This window comes from Acomys russatus, chromosome 16 (assembly GCF_903995435.1).
Source record: "Acomys russatus chromosome 16, mAcoRus1.1, whole genome shotgun sequence".
Taxonomy (NCBI): Eukaryota; Metazoa; Chordata; class Mammalia; order Rodentia; family Muridae; genus Acomys; species Acomys russatus.
In genome coordinates, this window is record NC_067152.1 from 22,872,613 (window position 1) to 22,899,745 (window position 27,133).

At 45.3% G+C, this 27,133-nt stretch overlaps 1 protein-coding gene across 1 annotated transcript in view; it reads left to right on the forward strand.

The window, feature by feature from the left end:
* Skap1 (src kinase associated phosphoprotein 1) overlaps positions 1-27,133 on the forward strand; it is a 293,807-nt gene that overhangs the window by 31,366 nt on the left and 235,308 nt on the right. The window contains exon 3 of the mRNA XM_051158403.1: positions 25,756-25,781. Coding sequence (XP_051014360.1) covers positions 25,756-25,781 — 26 coding nt within the window. The remainder of the gene's footprint in view (positions 1-25,755; positions 25,782-27,133) is intronic.

Below are 27,133 nucleotides of genomic sequence, written 5' to 3' on the forward strand. Positions count from 1 at the left end.
AGGCTGGCCTTGAAGTTGCTATGTAATTGAAGATGACCTTGAATTTCTGATCGTTCTGCGTCTATCTCCCAAGTGCTAGGCTTACAGGCACAAGCCAAATCCCTGTTTTACGCAGTGCTGGGACTTGCACCCAGGGTTTCCTGCATGAGCACACCACATCCCCACCCCCACCTAGATCTAAGGCATTCTCTTTAAACTTTCGATTTGGAAAGACTGAAAATGTTTTCTTGGGCAATATTTCTATAGGTAATAGTGAACAGGGTTCTTAGTAGCTCTGAATAAATACCCTGTAATAAAACTGTACTCCTGATCTTTTAATTTTGTGTCTTTGAGATTTTAGGCTGAAGTTCAGGAAAAGGTATTTTCAGTTTTCCCCAGCGCTGAGCTCCTTAAATGGAAAAATGTGTTTTAACAAGAATAAAAGGGGGAAGGGACATGAAAGCAACAGAGGTGGTGGGCACAAGAGGAGAGTGGTGATTGGTGGGGGGGGGGGACACGGTCAGAGTCAAGACATGTAGAAACTTATGAAATAAACAAACAAACAAACAAACAAACAAAAAGGAAAGGATAAAAAGGTGCCAGCTGGGTGGGGCACACCTCTAATCCCTGTCCTAGGGAGGCAAAGGCAGATGGGGAGCCACAGTTCGAAGCCAACCTTAGCTACGTGGTGATTCCCCAGATCATGGAGAGAAGTTGAGGCAGGAGGATAGCTTGAGCCAGGTGTTAGAGGCCCACTTGGCCAACATCAGAAAACCCCATCTCAGAGAGAAAGGGGATGAGGAAAGGGAAAGGAAGGAAAAGTGGGAGAAAGGGGGAAGGGATTTCGCAATGCAGCACAGGCACCAGGCAGGTGATGGCTTGTGCCCATCAGGTGGGCCAAGCCGTTAGAATCTCTTCAATAAGCTGAATGCTGCCTTTTAGCTAATGAGTTGGGTCTCTGAGATTTGCTTCTCCCTACCCCCCCCCCACTCCCCCCATGCCCCCCCAATAGAATCTGAGTCTTCATTATCACCATTCCTATTATCTACTTGGTGTGGATTTGTCTTTGTCTCAGAAAATCCTCAGTGTCAAATTTTTAATGCATGAAGCCTTCCTATTGTCTGTACGCGGAGCTTCTTAATCCGTACATTGTGTGAAAAGATCATTTGTATGAAAGCGCTGTCTTCATTTCAGGACCGGTTGCTTTGCCCTTGGTTTAAGTCTCATTAGGTCCTCAAGCTAGTCTTTTGTCTCAGAGTTGTGCTGTGTTTTTCTGCTTATCAAAGGCCAATGGGGTGGGGTGGAGGGTGTGGGGGGGGCGGAGGGAAATGCCTCTCTACTCTGCTCATTTGTTTGTGGGTTTCCAGGAACCTTGTGGCTTGGAGCCTTCCTGGTTGTGGTTTTCTGTAAGTTGCATGCTTCCCTTATTTCTGGGAGAGACCCAGCCTGGAACCACTTTCTGTGTTGCAGGGAAACTGGAGCAGAGGGCAGGGAAGTGCCAGAGAGCTCAGGGTCAACGGACAGGAGCCAGGCTCTTTGTTCTGATGTTGTGCGTATAACCTTGAGCCAGTGAAATCTCTAGAAGGTTCTGACGAAGAAGAACCGTAGCTTCCTTTCTAGACAGCCTGTCGGAATGGAATCTTTGTTGTTGTTATAAAAACAAATGTTATGAAAATGCAAGCATTATTATTATTATTATTGGGGAAAAAAATGAGTTTTAAAAACAAAGCAAGCATCGCGAGCCAAACCTTGAAACCTAATTGATTTCTTTTATGATGTCACTATGGTTTTGTTTTTTGGTTTTTGGGTTTTTTTTTTCCAAGTCTGAAAAATGATTCAGGAAAAGTCCATTTCTTGGGATTTCATTGGGTTTCATGATTCTGTTTAAAATGGACTGAGGCTAACATGGAGGTTTATCATGGCACCACGTGAATTGTTTCTTTCTCTCTTTCTGTGGGTTCTGTTCTCCCACTGTGTAGCCTCATCTTGTCTCCTGAAGTGCAGCGCTAGCAGAGCTGATAATGAACCTGGTCCTTATCACGCCAAGCAAAGGGCTCAGAGAAGACGGGAAAAATCAATCCCACAGGAGCCTCTGAGCGCTCATATCCATATTTAACCCCCGTGCATTTAAAATGGAAATGAGCTATCTCAGAGCTTCGGGTTTTTTTGATTTACATGAGATGTCACCACCTCCTTGGCAGTGGGGATGTTTTACAGACCGACTGCTGACCCAATTGGGAAGAACTCAGCCTACCCCGCGCCCCAGGGCTGATGTCATTTCTTCATATTTCTTTCAAAGTGCTCAGCACTGTCTTGCAATGGCTTTGATTTCTCCAGGCTTCAAAGGGTGCCCCTCCAGAGCCAAAGTTCGGAAGGGGGGGGGGGTAATATCAGTTTAAGAGAAGAGCCTACCAAGGAACAGCTACCCTTGTCTGCAGCTGGATTAGTCAGGTGACTAATAGGGGTGTATACAAGGCAGATATGCTATGGAATCTGTACTTGGAGTGACCCAGTCAATCCAGCTTCCAATATTTTTGCTGGGGACACACTGTGGCCAGTGTGAGATGAGTAACTAAACTTTTAAACTCCAGCTCCCTCTTGACTCTGTGAGCTTTGTGAAGGTTTTTTGTTTGTTTGTTTTTGTTTTTGTTTTACTATAATTTACCAAAGAAAAAAAAACCCATTTGTGCTCACATGCCCTCCAATTAGCTATTTCTCTAATTAACGAGTGACTCGTTTGCAAATCCTGCCCTAACCACAAGGCCCATTTTACATTTTGTGAATTGGGACCTATCATGTCTACCGAGCGCTTTGTGTTTTTGTTGATGAGAGACCCGACGCCCAAGACATTACTCAACGTAGCGGAATTAATAAAAGATTAAGATGTAGAATTCACGATGTCTAATTGGTTAATTTACTCAGCGAAATCATTAAAAATGAAATGGCATCTTTCAAAAGATTATTGGTTCAAAAGAATTATCGACAATTGCTGAAGTCTAGTTAATTATAGTCATACAAAGTGTTTGTGGATGGATATACACACAGCGCTTATGTCAGTGTAACATGGATGGATGGATGCTCTGTAACCAAGCAAAAATAACAAGCTATGAATCATGAGTTTAGATTGCTGCTAGATATGGGGCTTCTTTCAACTTTTATGTATATTTGAAAGTTTTTAAACATCATATTATAAAAATATATACGGTTGGTTTGGCTTAGCGGTTTAGAAACCATTGAGTTTATTCACCGTGGTCTCTGAAAAAACCATAGACTTCCTTAATTTGAAACGTAATAACACATATTTGAGGTTTTTAAGAGTGATGGTTTTCTAGGAATAACCTCATTATTTCTGGTTGATCTTCAGCTCAGGGGTAGTCCTCTAGGTTCTTATTACTGAGCTAAGTAACAGAAAGTAGCTAACTTCTATACTTCTTTAAAACTTCTAGGCCAGCAATTATTGAGAGCTGAAATTCAATTCAAACATTCTGCCCAGGAGATCTTGAAATTTTGATTTTTTTTTTTTAAAGGAAAGGCAATTTCTGACTTTTCTCATAAATTTGATAAAAGGAAAGCTAATATGAGATTGGTAGTCCAGTAGGAAATGGAAGTCAATTTTACATTTTTTAAATCATTTTATAGTATTAAAAATGACAGAGGTCAGAAACAAAGCCCTTATTCTTTTATTGAACTAGAATTGAAAGTGGCAGAAAATCATTTTGGCCCCAAGTGCAGTAAATGTTATCACTAAAACATGCTGGGGGATATTAGGACAGTCTCTCAAGTGCCAGAGACGAGAGTTCACAAAACAAAAACTGATTCTTTTTCTGTCCTTCTCTTGAAGTTATTAGATGTACAGGGGATGAAAGTATCCTGATTCTAAGAGGACAGGAGATGGAGTCTGCATTGCAAGCTGATAATGTCTCCTCCATTCGGGAGAAGCAACGTGCAGCAAATGGGCTGGACCCAGGGCTGTGGGATCCAGGGCCAGGGAATATTGTACTCACAGTGTCATGAGATGCTGATGAAAATGGAAGGGATGCTATTTGTTGAAAGGCCTTTTGGGGGAGCTGGAGAGATGGCTCAGTGGCTAAGAGCACTGGCTGTCCTTGCAGAGGACCTGGGTTCAATTCCCAGTACTGCACAACAGCTTATAACTGTCTGTAACTCCAGTTCCAGGAAATTTGATGCCCTCTTCTGGCATAGACATACATGTAAGCAAAATATCCATACACATAAAATGAAAATAATTTTTTAAAAAAACTGTTAGAAGATTTTATTTAAGAAGGAGATTAGATAGGAGCTGCCAGCAGCTATTTTGCTGTGAGAACCTGGTGGGAGTGAGATCTCGAGTCCATCTGGGGAAAAACCAATCATTTTGGAGTATGCAGTGTGATTATGCCTCAGAATTTTGTGTAAATGAAGCAGGTTGGCAGGCATATGTTTGCTGATCCAAAAAAATGATTAAAATTCAGAATAAGTGTGACTCTTGTGAAATTAAGTTTTCAGGTTCCAGCCAGTGTTCTGTATGGCCATATGGTACAACCAGAATTAATTGCTGTTCCCAGCCTCTTACTCGCTTGCTGAATACTTAGGTGCCCTGTTTGAAACACTAGAGGGTCCACAGACATACTTAATCACAGGAGATAGCAGCCTGACAAGTCTGTGAAGTGTGTGTAGCTAACAGTTGCTTAGAAGAAACTTCTAATGCATTCTTGCTTCTCTTTCATGCCTCCCACCTCCCGCTCTGTGCTTTTTATAAACATATATTATATATAATTTCATATATAATATATATTTATATGCATATAATACATAAACATATATAATTATATTTACATAAAAGTTTATATATTTACATATTATATCTAATTACATGTAATTTTATAATTATAATAAATATGTTTATATAAATATATATATTAAGTTAGAAAATGGATAGGCGCATAGAAAGTTTAGAAAGAAATGGATGAACGAGAGTCAGAACAGTGTAAGTAGATAAGATGAAGCAAGGGATAGTCTTTGCTCGGATTTAGTTCTTTGCTTCTCCTGGGAGTCCGGCAATGCCGACTTTGCAGACCTACTGAGTCGGAATCCGCCTTTGATGACTTTTGTCTAACACTCTAATTTAATCTATGATGAAAAGCTGCAAGACTCTTGTCTAGATATTGGAGTCCCACGGGAACATGCGCACCAGGCACTCCCTCCGTCTCTGTGACTGTCACCAGCCCTCTACCCTGGCTACCTTCCCGATTCAGCTTCCTGCTGCCTCATCTCTGCCACCTCTCCTATTCCATTGATGGCTGTCTCCTGAATTCTCCCCTGCATCCCCTTGCCCTTCTCTGGTCCATCTTCAGTTATTTAACACTTTTATATATATGTGTGTGTGTGTGTGTGTGTTTGTGTGTATACATATATATTAACATATATATAGGTACTTTGCCTGCATGTACAGCTGCACACGAGAGACAGCATCAGGCAGTTGTGAGCCACCATGTGGGTGCAGGGAATTGAACTTAGGACCTTTGGAAAAGCAGTGAATGCTCTTAAGCACTGAGCCATCCCCATGGTCCAGTTACTCCTGTTGTCCCATCCGTATGCTGCTGCCAGTACTTAGCTTCTTTGGTCTTCCACGTATCTGACGGCATGCTTTATTTGCCCTTTCTCAGAAACTCTTCCCACGGGTTGAGCCTCCCTCTCCTTTATTGTGTCTATTTTCTTTCTTAGGCTCTTGCTTGAGCTCATTTTTCTGCTTCACCCTCCTCAGACTCCTTCTCCCACCCCACCCCCCACCCCCAGACTTGTTTTTTCCCCCTGGGTGCCCAGTTCCACTGCTGAGCGGCAGTTCCGTCTTCGTCTTCGAGAGGCTCCGGGTGTTTCAGGAACCCTCAAGCTGTGAGAGCCCCTGCTGTCTCCCCCTCAGCAGCCACCCTCCTTTCTTCCAGGCCCGTGATGAGTCATGGTGTCAACCATTTTGCCTTGGATGTCCTAGGGTTTTCTAGGGAATGTAGTTTGGGTGACAGAAATGTAAGTCCTTCTGCCTGAGAGACAGCAGCACCTTGACCGGTAGCAGGGATCCATAGACACAGCGCTTGGTGGTAGCTGGGAAGGAAGGGCGGGGGGGGGGGTGGGGGGGCGGGGAGGGGGCGGATTTGGCACCAGCTCTGCCGTCAGCCCCCAGACATTCCGTTTTGCAGGGAAACATAAACCCTGTCTAAACCCCTGTCAATCAGGTTTTCTGTTCCTGTTGCTGGAAGATTCCTAACTGCTAAGCGTCCAAGACTGACCCGGGCTGTGTTCCACTCTCCTTCTGAGTCTTCCTCTGTTATCCCTGGCTTAGGCCCCCAGAGCCCTGGGAGTCCCTGCTAACTTTTCTCTCTCCTCTGTCAACAAGGCCTACCGACTCCCATCCTCAGCGAGCGCGTTCCCATTTGAGTCCGTTCTGTTATGGGCTAACCGTTAACCTTCTAATAATCTCTCCCTCCCTCCTTTCCCTCCTTCCTTCTGTCCTTCCTTTCTCTGTTCCTTCCCTCTCTTCTTCCTTCATTCCTTCCTCCCTCCCTCCCTCCCTTCCTACCTCTCTTTCTTTTTGAGACAGGGTATCACTATGTAGATGAGACTAGTCTCAAACTCAGATACCCACCACTATTGTGTCAGCGTGCTCCTCTTTTGTTCTCTGCCTCAGCTTATTACTATTTTAGTTTATTTCAGTTTGTTTTGTTCCTCCTTTTATTTTATTATTTTTTTAATTTTTGTTTTTTTTTTTTTTTTGTTTTTTTTTGTTTTTTTTTGTTTTGAGACAGGGTTTCTCTGTGTAGCCTTGACTGTCCTATACTCGTTTTGTAGACCAGGCTGGCCTCGAACTCACAGCAAACCATCTGCCTCTGCCTCCTGAGTGCTGCGATTAAAGGTGTGCACCACCACGCCCAGCCTCCATTTTGTTAAAAGAACAAGTTTTCCCCAAAATGGTACTGTAATCATCTGTGCCACAGGAGAGTCACTGATATTGACTGGCAGCCTAGAAGTGAAAAAGCAGGGTGAAAAATGTATTAAATCTCACTGTGAAAAATCTCTGAAAGCAAACAAACAAACAAAAAGATCAAAATGTCTGTGGTCGTAATTTCTGGCAAGTGGAGTTCAACATTTTTGCTTGTATTTCCTAACGCTCTACGGTGAATACTTATTTAATAACAAGTTACCAATATTAAAGTCCGCGATTTTAAAAAATGGCCAGAGATGGAAGGGTTGGAGGAAATTTGGTTCTCAGGTGGGGTAAGGCCTGGTACTGAGATGGAGAAAATGAAAACGGAGCTTTGGCTGAGCAGCTTGGCCTGGGTCACTCTGTGTAAACAGGCAGCTGTGTCCGGAGGTGTTTCCTGCTATGCCTCAAAACACACACACACCCCGGTGAGATTAATTTTGAGTCATGTGACATGCTGTCCGTTGAGTACTTTGTGATGATTGCTCTAGAATGTGTTGGGGATTTTTTTTTTTTTTTTTTTTTTTTTTTAAAGTAGAGGAAGTTCACTGTCAAGGCCCACATGAAATGAGGTATCTCTGACAGGACAACTTCCGTTTCCAGCGTCATCCCTTTGAGCTAACACAGGATGAATTCTTCATTAGAAAGGGATTAGCAGCGCTCTCTAAGCCTATTTAGCAAAGCATTTGTATTTGTCCGGCCACTTTTCCCCGAGCTCTGGTGTTTGAGTAAACCATTCACTTCCTCCTTCTCAAAACATCGGTCACCGTGATTGATTTTTATGTTGGTCATAAAGAGAAATGGAATCAACTAAAAGCAGGGTGGAGATTACAGGGTGGAAGTGGTTAATTTACTTAGCAGTGTGTATTGGCTATTTGTTTACATTGGGCTCCATGCCAGGTGATCAAGACAGTGTCACATGAAACATCCTTGTTTTCCTAGCGGCTCCTGGACCAGTGAACGGCCAGAGTCATCACAGACACTCCTGTTCATAGATGCCTCTCTTACAAAGCCTCAGATGTTTGATTTTAATTTCTCTTGTGTGTGGCGTTTTGCCACATAGAGAATCACTGATGTTTAACATCGTCTTTTAAAATACAAATTCATCTAGAAAGTTAAGAGTGTTTGTGTTGGTCAGTTTTCAGTCCTGTCCAGTGATTTCCTCCTAAGTTTTTCATCATCCCCTCCCCCGAAGTGAGCAAATCCTGTGGCCATCAAGGTACTGAGAATAAGTGATTGTTGAGTGCCCACCCCATAATAAGACCTCCCTATATATCACCACTGTCAAGACATAGGGAACACTGATGAAGAGGGAGTGGAAAGACTGTGAGGGCTGGAAGATGGAGTTGGAGCCTATGAAATCCTTTGTCCTTCATTGGTGTTCTATTGCTGTGAAGAGACACCATGACCTCAGCAACTCTTACAAAGGAGAGCACTTTGACTGGGCCTGGCTCACAGTTCAAAGGCTTAGTCCATTATCATCATGGCGGGGCACGGTGCACGCAGACATGATGCTAAAACTGTAGCTGCGAGTTCTACAGCTGGATCCACAGGCAGAAGGAAAAGAAAATTACTTACTAGGCCTGGCTTGAGCTTATGAAATGCCAAAACCCACTCCCCAGAGACAAACTTCCTTCAACAAGGCCATGCCCACTCCCTCTCAGATAGTACCATTCCCTGGTAACCGGGCATTTAAACACACGAGCGAGCCGATAGGAGCCAATTCTTATTCAAGCAATTGCAAGCCTGACATGGCCATTGTACACATGGATTCACAGTAGCTGTGGTTGCCTGCATGGGTCCTATATAAGACTGGGCCCATCATCGTTCAGGCAGGGATGGGACAGAGGCATTCATGGGACACTATTGGTCAGGTGCCTCCTCAGGGCACTATTGGCCCTCGATGGGTGCAGTGACGTGGCCACCGGTGCGTTGTTTACGCCTCGTGCTGCAATGCCTCCGTAGTCCTCCCTCCTCAAGAAGCCCCGGTTAAACCCTGTGGGTCACAAAAAAAAAAAAAAAAAAAAAGACATCATAGAGGGAAGGGGGCATGCTGGGAGCAGGTGCTGGCGGGGACTGGAAGGAAAGAAGGGGAGGAATGTGACCAGGATTTATTGCTTACCTGTATGAAATTATCAGAGAATAAATTTAGAAATTAATTGAAAAGAGGCACAGGGGAGAAACATGGCCTGGGGCCTGGGAAATGAAACACATGAAGACTTAAGAGGCAGGTTTGTCAAATTCCTCTATATTTTGTGTCTTAGATTTCATTTTTTAAAAAGATTTGTTTATTTATTATATATACCAAGTCTCATTATAGATGGTTGTGAGCCACCGTGTGGTTGCTGGGAATTGAACTCAGGACCTCTGGAAGAGCAGCCAGTGCTCTTAACCTCTGAGCCATCTCTCCAGCCCCTTATATTTTATTTTTTAAAAAAGATTTTTAAAATTTACTTTTAATTCTGTGTATTTGTATCTCTGTGTTGGTGCGTGCACGTGAGCACAGGTGCCCACAGAAGTCAGAGCTGCCTGTTGGCTGTGAACTGCCTGGCATGGGTACTGTGACCCAAACTCAGGTCCTATATAAGAGGAGTTTGTGCTCTCAATCACTGAGCCATCTCTCCAGCTATATTTCATTTTTTTAAATTATTGGTTCTCTTTTCTGTTTTTTTCCCCCCGAGACAGGGTTTCTCTGTGTAGCGTTGGCTATCCTGGACTTGCTTTATAAACCAGTCTGGCCTCGAACTCACAGCGATCTACCCTTCTGCCTCCCGAGTGCTGGGATTAAAGGCGTGCACCACCACGCCCGGCTCATTTTTAAAAATTATGCTATAACAAATGTTCCCAAATTCTAAAAGAATGACAAAAAGAGAAAAGCCAGTGGCCATAAGTGTGTTGAGGCACACTTATTAACAGTACACAGTGTGAGTTAGTAATTCCGGGGCTCAGAACAACAGCAACACAGGGTCCGTTTCCTCACAAAGAGTGAAGCCATCAGAAGCTGCCCTGACTGCAGAAGAAGAAAGACACATACAGCTAGCTCTTGTCACACGCATAGGTCTAGCCTTCCACAATTTAACTTCTTTAATTTAGTCTGTACAGCAGGTGTGTACGGTGGGCACTGGTAGAGTCTCCGTTTAGTAGATGAGAAAACTGAACCTCAGAGAAGTAACTCATGTGTTCAGGGTCACATGGCAGGAGATTCTGGAACTGGGATTTTAATCTAAGTCATGTCCAGCCTTGATTAAGACTCAGTTACTTCATAAAAGTAAGCTGGCGCGGTTCAGTCACTTCTAAAAAGTACAAACTGCTAAATCTTATATGTTACTTATGTATATCAAAATGAAAAATGAGTAATATCAGTTTATTCATTTATAGGTTCAACAAAAGCTTGCTGAGCATAGATTATATACAAAGTGTTTTTGTGGTGAGCACAACACAGGCCTTTTGGGGCAAGAGAGACCCACTGCTTATTTAAGACTCTAATTTGTAGGGTTACTGTTATGCTCATGAAGCTGTGTACCACAATACCAGTTAGTAATAGACACTCAACAAATATTTCCAAGGAACTTACAACCTGCTTGGAAAGACGAGGGGGAAAAACATGCACAGGTAACTAAAATCCAGGACACACCGAGGCAAAGGATTTAGGAAGGGAACAGACATGGAAATATTCAGAGAAGGAGCCGGCTTCTGGCTGGAGGGCTGGAGAAAGCTGTCGGCAGTGAGTTGGTGTCACAGGCTGGCTGTGGGAAAAGGCGTGGGGGGGTTTTGGTGAGATACATTGCACACAGAAATAGTATATGCAGAGATGCAGAGGACACGCCTTGGAATCAAAGCATCATGGGAAACGTGGCTAAAAGGACAGATGGAACCCCATTATGGAGACTTGGGGCTGGATTTGAGGCATAAAGCAGGCTGTGGGGAGGGATTTGTCAAGGAAGGGTGCTTTGTAGAGCTTTGGATAGTCTGTGAGTCTTTGGCATCAGGCTTGAGGCTCTGAGAGGCAGGAGATGGAAAGAGAAGAATGGAAAAGGTTTTCTGCGTTCCTATGTCCAGAAAAATGAGAGAGAGAGAAAAAATCTCCTTTGTTACTCTTTCTGTTAGTTTCCAGCTTTACCAAGGCATGTGAAACTCGGTTTATATGTAACATACAACATATGTAATATACAGCATTCAATGAGCTTGGTGTCTGTAGGCAGGAACCTTCAAAATGGCTGCCTTTATGCCTCAGTTTTTGATTGGCTGGTTGGTTGAAGACTGTTTACTATGCTGCAGATCTGTTGTGAAAATTGACTAGATCTCTGAATCTGACCCCAACAACTTACTGTCATTCATTATCTTGCTTCAGGAGGCAAAGTCCAAGCACCCTAGAAATGAACTTTTGGAACATAGCTTATTTGTGAACTGGGGTGACCTCCTCAAAACTTTCTTAGCAGTCAGGCAGTGGTGCCACATGCTTTTAATGCCAGCACTTGCGAGGCAGAGGCAGGTGGATCTCTGAAGCCAGCCTGGTCTAGAGAGAGAGAGAGAGAGAGAGAGAGAGAGAGAGAGGGAGAGAGAGAGAGACTTCCAGGACAGCCAGGACTACCCAGTGAGACTCTGTCTCAAAAAATCAACAACAATAATTTTCTAGCTGGGTGCAGAGGCACACACCTGTAATCCCAGCACTTGGGGAGGCAGAGGCAAGCATATCTCTGTGAGTTCAAGGCCAGCCAAGGCTACACAGAAAAACTGTCTTGAAAGACAAAAACAATAACAACAATTTCTTAGCAGGCAGTAATTGACAGAGCATGTGTGTGTGCGTGTATGCGTGTGCGCCATGGCACATATTTGTAGGTTAGAGGGCAACCAGAGGAAACTAAGCTGAATCTGCTATGGGTATAGACCCTCATCTTTTACAGCGTTTAAAACAGGATCTCACTCTGGAGGCAGAGGCAGGTGGATTACTGTGAGTTCGAGGCCAGCCTGGTCTACAAAGTGAGTCCAGGACAGCCAAGGCTACACAGAGACACCCTGTCTCAAAACAAAACAAAACAACAAAACAAAAAACAAAATAGGATCTGTTGCAGGTTGCCACAGGACATACCAGACTGGCTCACCCATGAGCTTCTCGGACCCTCTTGTCTCCACTTCCCATCTCCCTGTAGGAGTTTTGGGGTCACAGATGAGCACTACTGAATTTGGCTTTATGTGGGTTCTGGAAACCCAAACTCAGGCAGGGAACTCCCCAAACCGTCGCCCCAGCCCTCCATTGAACTTTAGCAACGCAAGGGAAGGGATGGGGAGAGAGGTTTTCTTCTGAGCAGAGGCTGTCGGCCAGGGTGGTGAGGGAGGCCTCTCCGTGTGACTGGGGCTCATTGCTACGACCTGCTGGACACTGGCAGTATTCCAGCCTTCTTGGGTAAGGAACGGAGAGAGTGTTTACACACTGCCTTCTGTGTTCACAGTGTTCTGGCAATGTCTCCCTCAAAGCTAGGGCAGATCTGGGAGGCCTGAGACCGACTGACTGGTTGGTTGTGGTTGAACCAGGGGCCTCTCTGGCCACACACCTAGTTGTGCTCACGAGACTTTGGATCAAAGTCTGTCCCATATTTTTTTATGACATAGAGAACTGAGACATGATGTAAGGATCTAGCCCCTATTGCGATAGGTCTGTACAGAGAAATCAATGGCAAAGAATGCGTGTGTGTGTGTGTGTGTGTGTGTGTGTGTGTGTGTGTGTGTAGCCAAGTAAGTAAGGAAAAAGAGAGGAGGAGCAAGGGAAGGTGAAGACAAATCAGTAAGTAGGCTGAGCTGAGTTGAGTGGAGGAAAACTGTGAGAAATCATTTCGGAATTTTTTTTTTTAATCTACGTCTGTTCTTGACCAAAAGAAAGTGTACACAGAGGAATAGAAGTTTTTTAATGAACATTTTTAGCAATTCTTTGGTGACTGATAAAAGCCTGCTTCCTACAGTCAGCTTTCGCCTGTTTATTCAGATTTTTTTTTTTTTTTTTTTTTTTTTTGTAAAAAGTGAAGGGGGGCGGGAATAATATTATGTCTTTAATTAGAAGTCTGTTGTTATTTTTCAATTAATCTGTGTCAGTAGCTTTAGCATTTGTATTAAATCATTTTCTTCACGAAGGCTTTTAATGAGGAAACAAATTGATTGTACTTATACATTGGATACTTGCCACTTCAATGTGTATTCGGTCGTGTCTTTTGAGGCATGTTCTTGCTGGTCATCTTGTGGTTAATCTTTGAAGCCAAACTTTGGAAAAGAAAGAAAGAAAGCAAGAAAGAAAGAAAGAAAGAAAGAAAGAAAGAAAGAAAGGAGACAAACTAACAATACTAACAAGAAAATACTGCACTTTGTTTGCATTGAAGAATTTATTTGTTTTTGTTTGTTTATGAGACAGGGTCTTAAAATAGAGCCCAAGTTGGTTTTGAACTTGTAACCCTCTGACCTTAGCCTCCCAAGTGCTGGGATTGCAAATGTGTGTAGTTACACCTAGCCACCTGGTGAGGATTTTAATTTAGCAAAGCAGTCTGAATTTTAGCTTCCTCCTGCCATCCCCCCTCACACACACCCCTTCTGTTTTCCCCCTCTGACCTTTGTGTGAGTAGTTTAAGGGGAAATGAAGGCACCCTGCGTTTGTTTGTCTTATTTGGAATAAACCTATGCTCTAGCCTAGTCTATAGCGTGCCTTGGGGTGCACTGCCTCTCTGGTGCTGTCCCCTCTCCTTGAGATAGACGGTACAGCTGCTTGGCACTCAGAGAGCTCTCACTGTTTTCTGATTTAGCAGCAGGCATTTCTTGAAGACAAGCTCTGTGCCGCTACCTCTTTCCGCTCAAGGACATAGTGAGATCGTAGTGCCCCCGTCGGGGGGGGGGGGAGGGCAGGGGGGTGGTAGAGTGCACAGGTGTGCCGAGAGGGAGATGGAGCCGAATCTCAAAGCAGCAGCTAGTGTTTGCCGAGGAAGGAGGAACAAAAGAAAAGGTGTGATGGCTGCAACATGTGGTAGCAGAAACGGAGTAGGAGACTTTGCTCCCTGAGAGCTGGGATGAAGCATGGAAAGATTTGAAGCAAGAGCCTGTTAGGTCGTTAGACTAATGATGGTGCTGATGACAGGAACAGCTGATATTAAGAACAGCTGATGTTGATTAGAAGCCTGTCAGGTGCCGGGTCCGACGTTCATCTCTTTATGAAGACTGCCTCTGTTAATTCTCAAGAAGTATATGAAACAGGAATGATTTTTCCTTCCTAAAGATGAGGAAACTGAGTCTGTATCGTAGGTCTCACCATTAAAAGATAGAGCTGGGACTCCAGGCCAGACTTCTGCGTAGCCTTGGCTCTTTCTCAGTTGCTGTGCTACTCTTTTCACCGGCGCTGAAGATATGGGGTCAGAGGGAGCAAGATGATGGCAGATGGACCACTTAGCATCTGGCTATAACCGGACGTCGTGGTGCAGTCTGAGGGCTTGGATGAGTGGATTCAGTGCCTGCAGAGATGGCCTAAATGGGTGCTAAGGAAGCCAGCTTGAAGGCTGCTGGGATGTGCAAACCAATAGAGAAAGAGGTGGAAGGGTTTCTTGGTTCTAGTTGAGTGGATGGTGATACCAAACATTGACACGAGGGAACACAGCAGCAGCAGCAGCCGAGATTTGGGGGACTTACAGTCTCTTCTGCTTCTGAGTGTTTTGAACTAATAGCAAACTATTTAGCAAGGATAGACACCGCTGTCAAATCTCCGGCCATTGGTTTCCTTCCTCCGGCAGCTGGGGCCCCCACGCTTGTTTCTCTAGCCTTCTTCTCCACTCTTGTCCTCTTACCTCACAAGTCTAGAAAAGTCCTAACCTTGATAGATTCAGCTTTCCAACTTCTCTGCTCCTGTACTTGGGCAGCTAATGGGGGCCAGAGAAAAAAAATGATGCAATCCAATTGCGGCCACCGTAAATCCTAGATGAGCACTTAATGAGGCTGGCAATTAGTTCACAGGCTCCAGGCCGGCAATTGCTTCCGTTTCCCTCAGTACCTACCCCTAGCCCTTTTTAGCCTTTGCCTCCCAACAAAGGGACAACAGGCTTTTGGGTTGGAGTTCACACAGCGTCCTGCCCCACACCCTCCTCAAACATACCTGCTAAGTTGCCATCTGCTCTCCTGACTGGCCTGTTCTCTCTATAGCCTGGGCCTGGCCTCTCTGTGAGCTCCCCGCTTCCCTATCCTGCCAGGCTGCTGCTTTTGTCTGATCCTAAACCCTCCCTCAATATTCTTTATCTGCAAAATGACAGGTTCTGGCATATTCCAGGCTTAGGCTCTTCTGGGTCCCAGTTTTTTGTTTTTTTGTTTTTTGTTTTTTTAATCATTTTGGTCTTCTGGGTCAATGATACAACCTCCATACAATGTGACTGCTTTAGACATACTGGTCCAGGTGGTGTGTGTGTGTGTGTGTGTCCTTAATCCCTCACACAATTTCTGGAAAATAGCAGGCATTTATTAACCTCATGGCTATGGAGGAAGTGAACACAGAATTTGTAACCTCAGATATAGTGGAGAGACACACGTTGTGGAGTGCCTGGATGAGCCCCAAAAGGGTGACGTTGGAACTGTCCTGGACTTGCTTTGTAGACCGGGCTGGCCTCAAACTTACAGTGATCCACCTGCCTCTGCCTCCAGAATACTGAGATTAAAGGCGTGCGCCACCATGCTCAGCTGAAGTTGGTACTTCTTTTATGTAACTGTTGCCACCAGGTGAATAATGCGGCTGTGGTCATAGCAAGGAAATGCCAAAAACATGCTAGTAAGAAGTGTTTGCCCATGAAGATTTGAAGTGACTTTTATGGAAACTGTTTTATTTTCAAGCTGACAGCCCATTTTAAAACCTGTCCCTCATTCTGCACAAGATAAACTAAGGTGGCTACACAGTATGAACTTGTAAATTCCTGTTGGGGATGGGGGGCTTAGTGGTTAAGAGCATACACTACTCTTCCAGGGGTCCAGAGGTTGATTCCCAGCACCCACATTAGGTGGCTTACAACCATATCTAGCTCCAACTCCAGGGGACCCACCTCCTCTGGCCTCCATGAAATTAAAAAAAAAAAACCTTCTATCCTGCAGGGTATAGGTACATTTTGGGGTACAGTTGGACACAGTCAGATAGTCCCGTATACGTCACTTTTCCCTTTTTTTAAAATTAGGGCTAAGTTAAATGGTCTTAAAGGTCCTGACACTTAAAAAAAAAAAGTCCTGACACTTGTAAAACCCAATGAGTGTCGGGGTCTCAGTCAAGGCTTCTACTGTTGTCCATTGTTCACAACAAGGTGTCCTGGCAGTTGATGTGAATTAATCTGGCACCAGGAATAAAATCAACTTTCCAACCATCAAGGATGACAAAAATCATGGAGACAATGTTTAAGATATGATCATCAATTAGAGTGCTACATGTGTGAGCATCCTTTGTCATCTCCGGTACCCAGGCTTGGAACCAGAAGCCATCTTGGACTTTTCTCTGACAGCTGGCTGTGGCCCGTCTCCAAGTCTTTAATCAATCTCTTGCCTTTTCGCTGCCTCAAGCTCCTCTGCCTCCCAAGCACGTTGCATATCTCTGCCAGATTTGACCTTAGCAGACAGCGTCTCACCCCAAAAGACAAACAAACAACAAACAGCTTTCAATGACTCCATTTTTATCTTCAGGGCGAAGACAAAAACTAAATTCTGACCTGACATTGTGGTCTTTCATTCTGCCACAGTGTATCCAGTTAGCATTTTTCTTTTATTACTTCGGTGAGTTATATTTCATTGTCTCTTGCATGCAGGGAGGATGGGGAGTGTGAGGGCAAAGAGCCGGATTTCCTAGTAAGGAACTAGTCCCGTACTAGAAAGTAGAGAAAGAATGCTGGAAAGTAGATTTCCCATTTTACATCAGAAAGCAGAGTTGTTGCCTCTTTGTGAAGAGCTCCTGGTTTCTTTACTACTCATATCCAGAATGGGTCACCATCGTCACATTGGTGTGTGTGTGTGTGTGTGTGTGTGTGTGTGTGTGTGTGATGTGAAGGGACGTGCATGCTATGATTGCTGTGATACACACGTACAGGTCAGAGGACAACTTTGTGCAATCAGTTCTCTCCTTCTGCCTTCACATGGGCTCCCGCAACAGAACTCAGGTTGTCAGGCCTACACAGCAAGTGCCTTTAAAGTCACCTTGCCAGGCCCAGAGTAGGGTTTTTTGATTGACCTGGCAGTTGACTGCATGTAGTGAAAGCTTACAGATGACTCCAGTGGGAAACAGGGTGTTATTTAATCTCTTTTTTATTATCTAGGAATGGGGCTTAAAGAGGATGGGGAGGATTGTGGTGGGCTACGTTGTCAGGTATCAGATGGTGTCACTTGTTTGTTCGCTTAGTGAGACTTTAATTGTGACCCTGGTCTTCTCTAAAGAGAACACTGTTGTCATCTGGGGTGAGTCTCTGAAACTTACACACATAGACTCAGAACCACATAAACAGTCCACTTCCCCAAAGAGCCCAGGATCTTCTTATGACAAATCTTTCTGTTGTTTGAGTTAGACGCATATTGTCTACTGTCAGCACATTATTTATTATTCCATAATCCAAACTGTCAGCGCTCCCTACGTAGCTATCTTATCTTTTGGGCAAGATTCCAAGTTTCTCACAGGTAGACACAAGGCGTTGCACGTTTGGCTGCATTGAAGGAACTAGGGCCAGACACGTCATCCCTCCATCACAGGCCTTCCTTTGGATGTTTGTCTAAGGCTGATGTCTGGACCCCTGGATCCCAGGCCGCTGATTCCTCCACCAGATACCTCCAGCAGATGGTGCCATTTTCCCATTCCTGCTCTTGGGTGCCGAGGACCACATTATCCTCTGCCACTTTGCTCATTCTTTCTGCAATGGTTCTGAGACGCTGGCAGTAGAAAGAGAACTCAAAGCTCAGAGGGCACCTTCCCAAGTGAGGAAGAGGTTAAAGAAACCTCTGGGATGCCCAGACTGGGGGCAGACTATTCAGCAAAGCCATTTTCTTGGGCGCGAAATCAGCCTTTACCACATGGCTCATTGTCCAAGGTCAACTGGAATGGGCTTTGTTGGTCTTATCAACTCACCATTGGAAACACAGCACATCGGAGTGTCCACTTGGATCTTAAGAGTCCATTCCTATCATCAGAACAACACTTCAGTCAGTATTAGTCTTTGTGGTCTGTGTGGATATGGGCGTCATGCAAAAGAGATGCTCAAGTGGGGCATGGGAGCCATTCTGCACGGTGAACATCGTGAACGGCCTACGCAGTCAGAAAGGGCTGGCGCCTTCTCCCAAAAGTCGTTACAAGTGATTTGAGTAAGCAGATGGCTTATCAAGGCTGCGAAGGCATGGTATGCCTTATATTAAGTCACAGGTAAAAATAACATTTTTAATGCTTTGGTTGCAAAAGAACCAATCATCTAGCTGTTCTAAATCTGTAGCTCCCCAGATGTTGACCTTTCTGGATTGATAGTTTTATAATGCCAGCAGAGTCCTGTTTATGTCTAACCCAGTGCATCCAATCATTTAAAAAATTTATTAGGTTTGTGTGTTTGTGTGTGTATGTTTGTGTGTGTGTGTGTGTGTTTGAGTGTGTGTGTGTGTATGTAGAGGCAGGGGCATGCCATGGTGGATGTGTGAAGGTCAACAGACAACTTTCTGAAGTTGGTTCTTGCCTTCCGCCTTGGAGACCGGGTCTCTTATGTTTCTCAAACTAGGCTGCATACCCAAGCCTTGCTGGCTGGAGAACCAGCAATTCTCCTGTCTCCACATCCTATCTCACGGTAGGCAAGCCAGATTACAGATGTGCCCTGATTCACCCGGTGGGTTCCAGGCTTGCATAGCCGTGGTTTTTGCACGCCAATCCATTTCTGTTGCCTTCTTAGCCTCTCTGATGGCTGCAGGGAGACGAGGGAGTCATTGACACGACACAGCTGGGGTTTTCTCCAGGGGGACAGAGAACCCATACTATTTTTTTACCCCTTTTTAGGGAGTTTATGAGTCCCCTGAAGACCAGCTGTGGATTCTGACTGTACTAACAAAGCAGTTGCAACTTACCTTGAAGCCCCAAATTTGCTTTTATGTTGTAGCCACTAAGAAAGCAGCAGGTGTGGGATTTAAGAGTTTGGGTTCTTCTAGAACAGTTAGAGCTGGGTAGAAATCTTGGTTCTGTCACTTAACGGCTGAGACATCTTAGTCAAATGTTTGGCTCCCTGAGTCTTGTTTATGTCTGTTACACGGAGAGGTGAGTAGGGGGTTGGGGCCAGGAGGGTAGCTCAGTGCACACTGCAGCTTGCTCTACAAGCCTGGGCTTGGCTGCCTGGAACCCAAGTCAAAAGCTGGATGCTGTACACATCCGTAATCCCAGCGTTCTTACAAGATGGGGTGCAGAGACAGGAATCATCAGGGGCTTGAGGACCACCTAGTCTAGAGTCTTCAGGAGAGGGAGAAAAATACGAGACCCGCTTTAAAACAAAGGTGGAAGGTAAGAGCTGGCTCTCTTGACTTCCTCTGACCTCCACATGCCCGCACTCACACATACCATTGGGGAGGGGGATAGGGGAAGGAGAGATAGTTTTAAAATGAAGAGTTAATAATATACTGACTTCCCAAGGTTACTATAAAGATTAAATAAAATATGTGAAATGTATTCATAGCATAATGCTTTAGCATACGTTAAGTACCGAGTTTGTACATTATTTTTATTATAATTAGAAAATGGAATTATTTTTCCTTCTGAGGTAGTTCCAGTGATATTAGGATCCTTAGAGTTGTTTGTCTGCCTCCTGCATGAGGATCTGTCTAATTAGCCGGTCAAGAGATGAAAGCTCAAAGTAGTTTTTCTCCATAATCACATTTATTGCTTGGCTTTGTGGTCAAGAATCTGACCACTTCTCCCCGACCCAAACTAATGGTTTAGAGTCAATTGCTCCATTTTCAGCAGAAATCTAGTAATGCATCCTGTGAATTAAGGTGGTAATTTAGAATAACATGTTTGCAGTTTCTTATTAAGATGTTTGTTTAGAAGCCAATTGCTGTTCTGGGTGGATATGCTGCTGTATACCTGTAATCCTACACAGGCGAAAGGAATCCATAAGCCAAGGTTATCCTGGGCTACATAGTGAATTGTAGGTCATTCTAGGCTTTAGAGTAACACACATACACACACACACACACATGCACGCACGCACATGCGCGTGCACACAGCCAGTTGCTAGCCTTGGAAACAGTGTCTGCCTTGCTAATACCACAGACTAGTTATTTTATCTTTTGTTTTTCTTGTTTTCATTTGTAAAATGGGCTTACGAATCAAAGAAGAATATTGAAAAGGTGGGCGGAAATGATTGGAAAGGTTTCAGCTACACAGTGAACAGATCCTAGCATTGTTTTGTTTTGTTCTTTTTATTACCATTGCTACCAGTTTGGTGCCTTCTGGGGCTCTGGTTTCTCTCAAGACCACAAGCTCTTTCTTATTTTTCCCTTTTCTCTTCTGTATCTGTCTTCAAACTGAGGTCCGTTTACTAATATCTTTAATTTTAAAACCCTGAATAGCAAACTTTACCATGTATGTTTTTGTTTTGTTTTGTTTTTGAGACAAGGTTTCTCTGTGTAGCCTTGACTGTCCTGAACTCGCTTTGTAGACCAGGCTGGCCTCGAACTCAAAGCGATTCACCTGCCTCTGCCTCCCGAGTGTTGGGATTAAAGGCGTGTGCCACCACGCCCAGCTAGCCATGTTCATATTTTAAATTTGTTTTCTTTATATGCACATGAGTGATTTGCTAGCATTTAGGTCCGTGCACCATTTGCATGCCTGATGCCAGCAGCGGCCAAAGGGTATTGGATTCTCTGGGACTAGAGTTACAGGTGGTTTGCGAGGCACCTTGTGGGTGCTGGGAATGAAACCTAGCTCTTCTGGAAGAGCAGCCAGTGCTCTTAACTGCAGCGCCATCTCTCCAGCCCCACGCCGTGCGTGGAATTTGATTTTTGCATACAAAATGAAAAGCTGCAGGCCAGCTACATGTGAAGACAGGCTTGTCTGTACTGAATAAAGATAACCACCATCAATATGGCACACAGCATCTTCTTTTGGCTCATGCTGTACTTGTCTTCCGCACCCCCCCCTCCCCCCGCCCACCTTCCCCCCTCCCACCCCTCCGCGCCATCCCAAACTCTATTTGCATGGAGCTAGTGAGTCTTAGTGTGGGACCTGCTGGGTAGTGATAGCTTCCCTTCCCTACAGAAGCTGAAGGTTCCGAGAGAAGATTAAAGAAGTATTTGTTATCTCTCTGCACAGGCCGGATAGGAAATTCTCAGAGGCCTTTGGGCTAGACACGTGTGCGCACGCGCGTTTGTGCGCTCCCCCCCCTCCTTCTTTTGCAGCCGTTGTATCATTTAAAACATTTAGCTCCAGATTTGCCGTGCTCTCCAGCTTAAAGAGAATTGTTTCCAGAGCGAAGCGGAAGAATTGGAAGCCGCCGCCCAGATTTAAGCAAATGCTTCCCAGAGAGCACTGCAGGTTCCACACTGTGATGAAGAGCGAGCCCAGGATATGAGGTGAAGACCTCACATGAGTCCTGTGGACAGGAGACTCGGTTGACATTGCCAAAGCTTTACGGCTTCCCTTTAGAAGTGCCCTCTGGGACTGGGGTATAGTTCAGTTGGTAGGGTGCCTGGTTAGCATGAGCAAAGACCCCGGGCTTGATTCCCCAGTGCAACGTAACACTGGATATACCAGTACACACCCGTAATTGCATCACTCGGGAAATGCAGGCCGGGGATCAGTAGTTCAAGGCCATCTTGACGCACAAGTTAATTAGCACGCCCAACACCTCCTGCCCACAGTTGTTGTTACTATAAGAATGGGGACTGACTTTCACGCGAGCTCTGGTGCCCCATATTTGACCACGTCCCCTTGATGGGGAGGCCTGGTGGCACTCAGAGGAAGGATAGCAGGCTACCAAGAAGAGACTTGATACCCTATGAGCATATACAGGGGGAGGAGGTCTCCCTCAGTTACAGTCATAGGGGAGGGGAGTAGGGGGATAGCAGGAGGGAAGGAAGATTGGGAGGATACAAGGGATGGGATAACTATTGAGATGTAATGTGAATGAATTAATAAAAAAACAAAGTTTAAAAAAAAGAATGTGTTTCACCTACTCCCTTCACTACTTTCAGGTATATAGTATAGTTTTGTTAGCTAGAGTCACACACCATCTGTTAATTAGAGCTTGTAACTTACTCGTGTATTTTGTCGTCATCGTTGTTACTTTTGTTTAAGTCTTTAAATTTCAGTTTATTGCTTACGTGCATGAGTAGTCTCCCTGCATGCTTGCCTGTGCATCTCCGGTGTGTCTGGTAGTTGCAGAAGTCAGCGGAGGGCATTGGACCCCTAGAGTGGAAAATTACAGACAGCTGTGAGCTGCTAGGTGGGTGCTGGGAATGGAACCAGGGTCCTCCGGGAGTGCAGCCAGAGCTCTTACCTGCTGAGCCATCTCTCCAAGCCCTGTTGGTGGTGCTAAGGTCGGGTCTTGCAATGTAGCTGAGCTGGCCTCAAACTCAGGAGGCCAGCTGAGTTCGCCCTCCTGGGAACTGGTGTTTGCAACAATACCTTGCCAAGCTTACACAATGTATCACTGAAAGTTTGCCAAAAATGTTTAAAAAAAAGTTGATTCTGCTATTTAATGTCAGTTGTGTAAGACAGCTCCCCCATTTGTCCCTGTTACGTGGATGTTTCTCAGCAAGGGACCTTCTTACAATGAAGTTCCTATTAGCAGAAGCCTAATCCTGAGGTCTATGTGAGTTTATCACATGGTTCATCTTCTTGACTAACAAAGAGAAGCCAGGACACCTGGTTGTTGGAGTGGGGTTAGTGGGAGAAGGAGGCATGAAAAGAGGCTGAGATCATCAATAACATGTTTTACTTATTTAACGGTTTGCTCAATTAGCACACATGTCGGTCTGTGTCATGTGCATGCCTGATTCCTATAGAGGCCAGAATGATACCCCATCCCAACTTGGAATTGAAGTTCTACATGGTCATGAGCCACCACATGGGATGCTGGGAATCAAATTGGGGTCCCCGGGAAGAGCAGGCAAGTACTGTTACCCACCAAGCTAGCTCCAGCCCCCTCATTTCTTGTACTGTTTAGTTAGAAGATGGGTAATGGTAAGAATTGGGCGCTAGAGCAATACTTCCAGAGAAGATGGAAAACAACCTGTCCACCTGTCTGATACGTCGCTCATTTGGTCATTGCTCTGATGTGAGTACAGACTGCCCTCCACAGGCTCCTGTGTCCTGACACTGTCCGGGAGGTCATGGAACCTTTAAGACGTTCGGCTGGTGGAAAGAAGGTGCCAGGGGGAGATCCTTGGAAGACTCCAGCCCTGGCCATTTCCTGCCGAGCTCTCCGCTTCCTGACTGCAGCCGTGCCTGCCACCTGCCACCTTTTGCTGACACTTGCTACTTAGGTTCTATGTCTTCCCTCACCAAGATGGTCTGCTTTCCCTCAAAAACCATGAGCCAAGAGAACGGTTTCCTTCCTTCCTGCTACTTGCTCTACATTTGGTCACAGCAACGAGAAAAGTATACTTCCCAGCCAGCCATTCGACAGGAAGGTGTTTTGTGCAGTTGTCAGCTGCACTGTGCTGGGTGGAGACTGACCCACCTTACAGTCACAGACTGTAACCGGATTTAAATGTCTGCCAGTCCTAGTGTACGTGTACCCTTCGCCCGGATGGACGTCCCTTCTTCCGGATGTCAAAGGCTTCTGCCTCCCACCAGCTCTTGCTTCCCACCTCTCCTCTCACCACCTCCTTCCCCTCTCACCTTCCTCTGCCCTCTCTCTAACCTGTTGTTTTATATTTCCTTCCACACAGCAGCTTTCTGCTCTGATTTCTTCTCTAAAAACTTCCCTCAGACCACCACCTACCTTTGTGTCACGTCAGCCTCCTGCACAGGGATCACTCACTGCTCCATTTCCCACAGTTTTCAGGAGAGGCAGAGCTGAGGGGCTGACGTTCCTAATGCAGCCAAAACCTCACTTGAGTCCTGCACACACTGGCCCACCCAAGTATGGCCTTTCCCTGAACCTTCTATGGTTACAGACCCTCTTGGTTTGATTAAAAATGTGCACTTTTCCTCCTAGAAAGCCTCAGGTGCAGATCCCCCAAGAGGCCAAGATGAAGACAGAGAAACAGCCCTCCTACTTAGTGGTGTGGAAGTCTCTATGTCTGCTCAAAGAATTAAGGCATAGTCATTATGACCCTGTGGCAGTTACCAGGGAAGGGGAGATGAGGGTGTGGGGAAGAGCAAGCATTTGAATGTTGCACTCTGAGGTGAAGAAAATGGGACAGGAGGTGGAGATGTTGGAGGAGTGAGGGGAGGCTTTGAAAATGAAACAGGAGGTGGAGATGTTGGAGGGGTGAGGGGAGGATGTGTGCAAATGGGGACAGGAGATGGAGAGCCTGGAGGGGTGAGGGGAAGATGCAAAAATGGGACAGGAGGCCGGAGGCAGTGGTGCACTTCTGTCATCCCAGCCCTCGGGGAGGCAGAGGCAGAGGCAGGCAGATTTCTGTGAGCTTGAGGCCAGCCTAGTCTGCAAAGTGAATCCAGGACAGTCAAGGCTACACAGAGAAACCCTGTCTGGAAGAACAAAAAAAAAAAAAAAAAAAAGAAAAGAAAAGAAAAAGGTGGGGGTGGGGCAGGCGATGGAGAGATTGAAGGGGTGAGGGAGGGTGTGCTGCATTTCACAAGAGCACACAAGCTGATGGGAAGAGCGAAGCTAAGAGGAAGGGTGGCCATACCCTAGAGGAAAAATCAATACAGAGCAATGTAAGTTTCCTGTGAAGGCACTAAATAGGCTTTTGTGGGTAACCATCATAAGTGACATTGTTTCTGTGGGGGGAAAGATGTAAGTCGGGTTCCATAGAAGTGATTTACAAGTGACCCACTCCATCATGGCTGTTCAGGACTTAAGACCTCAAGGGTTATTGGTTTTGCCAGTCATTTCACGGAGTGGGAGGAGAGGAGACGGTGCTGGGGATTGTGTGGGCCTGCTTCATTCCTCTGCTCTCCCACTACCAATGTGAGACAACCCCGGTCCGACCATCCTGGCCTCACTGGTACACTTAAAGAGTGAGAGCAGTGGAGGATGTGTTCTCAGTCCTGGGGTTTGGGTGGTTATAACCACAGGAACACCACTAGTGTTTGTTACCCAGGCCGGTGGTGCTAATGGCTCTGTAATCCGCAGGAAGGACAGCTGTCTCAATAAAGAGCCATCCTGTTCAAGCCCTGAGCCACCATGAGCTTCCTTTCTAGGGCATCCCCGGTTTGGTTTGGTTTTTAAATTTACTTTTATTTTATGTCACTGGTGTTCTGCCCACTTGTCTATGCAAAGGTGTCAGATCCCCCTGGAACTGGAGTTACAGACAGGTGGGAGCTGCCATGTGGGTGCTGGGAATTGAACCTGAGTCCTCTGGATGAGCAGCCAGTGTTCTTAACCACTGAGCCACTTCTCAAGTCCCCCCGAGCCCCCAGCCCTTAGGTTTAAAAGGCACTTTCCTTAGTTGTTGCACTGATGCAGCTTTTGAGCCATTTAAGAATCTTAAAAACATCAAAGGTACTTGCTTTTCTTAAACAAAGCCAAGCTCCAGCTGATGACTGACCGATCACCGAGCTTTTTTGGGTGGGGTGGGGGGATTTATTCTATAGACATGGTATATTAACCAAAATTGAGTCATTCAAGTTTGACTGATGTCCGTTCTTCTCTCTTGTATTTTTTTAGGTACTGTTGGGATTTTCAGCCCCAAGGTGAGTACGCCTTGACCATAAGTAGTTTTTATATTAAGAAAGTGTCGATGACTTCTCTGTCCTCTCCTAAGTCTCTCCACACAGCACCACTAGTCATTTCTGAGCAAAGTCAGTGGAGTGTTTAATTAACCTTCACCCCACTGGGCACCCCCCCCCCCCCCACCGCCCTGCTATTTCAGCAACAAGAGGCGCCATGCCTTGGGTGGCTGCTGGATTGTTTTCCAGAGCCAGAGCAATAATATGCTTTTACTCCTTGAGTTTTGTTAGACGCTAACAGGATCCTGCAACATTCAAATAGAATGGTAGCCAAGTCCACAATAAAATCCCTGGGTGGGTTCCAACTCGAGTAATCCTTCATTTGCCCCAGAAAGAAATTTTAGCGTGTTCTACCCTCTATCACCGTGTCCTTCCACACGGACTGTCTGGCAGCAGAGAAATGTCAGAAACGGAGCCATGTGGAATTCCCACCAGACCAACGCTATCACATTTTAATACGCGCCTCGCCGCAGCCTCTGTGCCTCTAATTGCTTCCCAACCATTGTTTTCCCTGCCTTTTCTTGATGAACCCAGCATCTGGCTTGATTCTCAGAAGCACGCCAGAAGACAGCTGTGTGCAAAATTAAAAATAAAGGATGAGATTAGAACACATTTGTAAAAGGTTCAAAGTTGGAATGTTTTTGAAACTTCAAATACTTGGCCAGCATGTGTGCACAATGCTGCCCCTGTCACTCTCTTAGGTGGCCTGGTTGAGGGTGGCGGCTGTGGCAGCATCCTGTGCGTTCCTTATCTCAACTTAGAAGACGCAGGGGTTTTCACTTTCTCAGAGGATTGCAGTTTTGCCCCACACTTATGGAACGCATTATGAATTGCTTGGCTCCGTGACCTTTTAAACACCAGACCATTTCCAGTATCACTTATTGTCTTATTAGCTCTGGGTGCCTGTCCCACACTGCGTCTTAACGCTTCCAGGAACTTAGTGTTGAGTGATGGTACTAGATTTAAAAAAAAAAAAAAGTGTGTGTGTGTGTGTGTGTGTGTGTGTGTTGTGTGTGTGTGTCTGTCTGTCTGGAAGCCAGAGACTGACCTTGGGTGTCTTCCTTACCTAATCTATCTATGTTTTATTTACTGAGGCAGGGTCTCTCATTGATCCTGTAGCTCATGTTTTCCCCTTCCTGTGTTACGTGGCTGCTGGAGCTCTGAACTCCCGGGATTTACACTTATGCAGCAAGCCCTTTCTTCATCCACCGGGCCGTCTCTTTAGCACAGACGGCATTACTTTCACTAAAATTTTAGTTTCCTACTTTATATTTTGTTAAAACATATTTCCAGCTTTGCTTGTTTGTTTTTGAGGT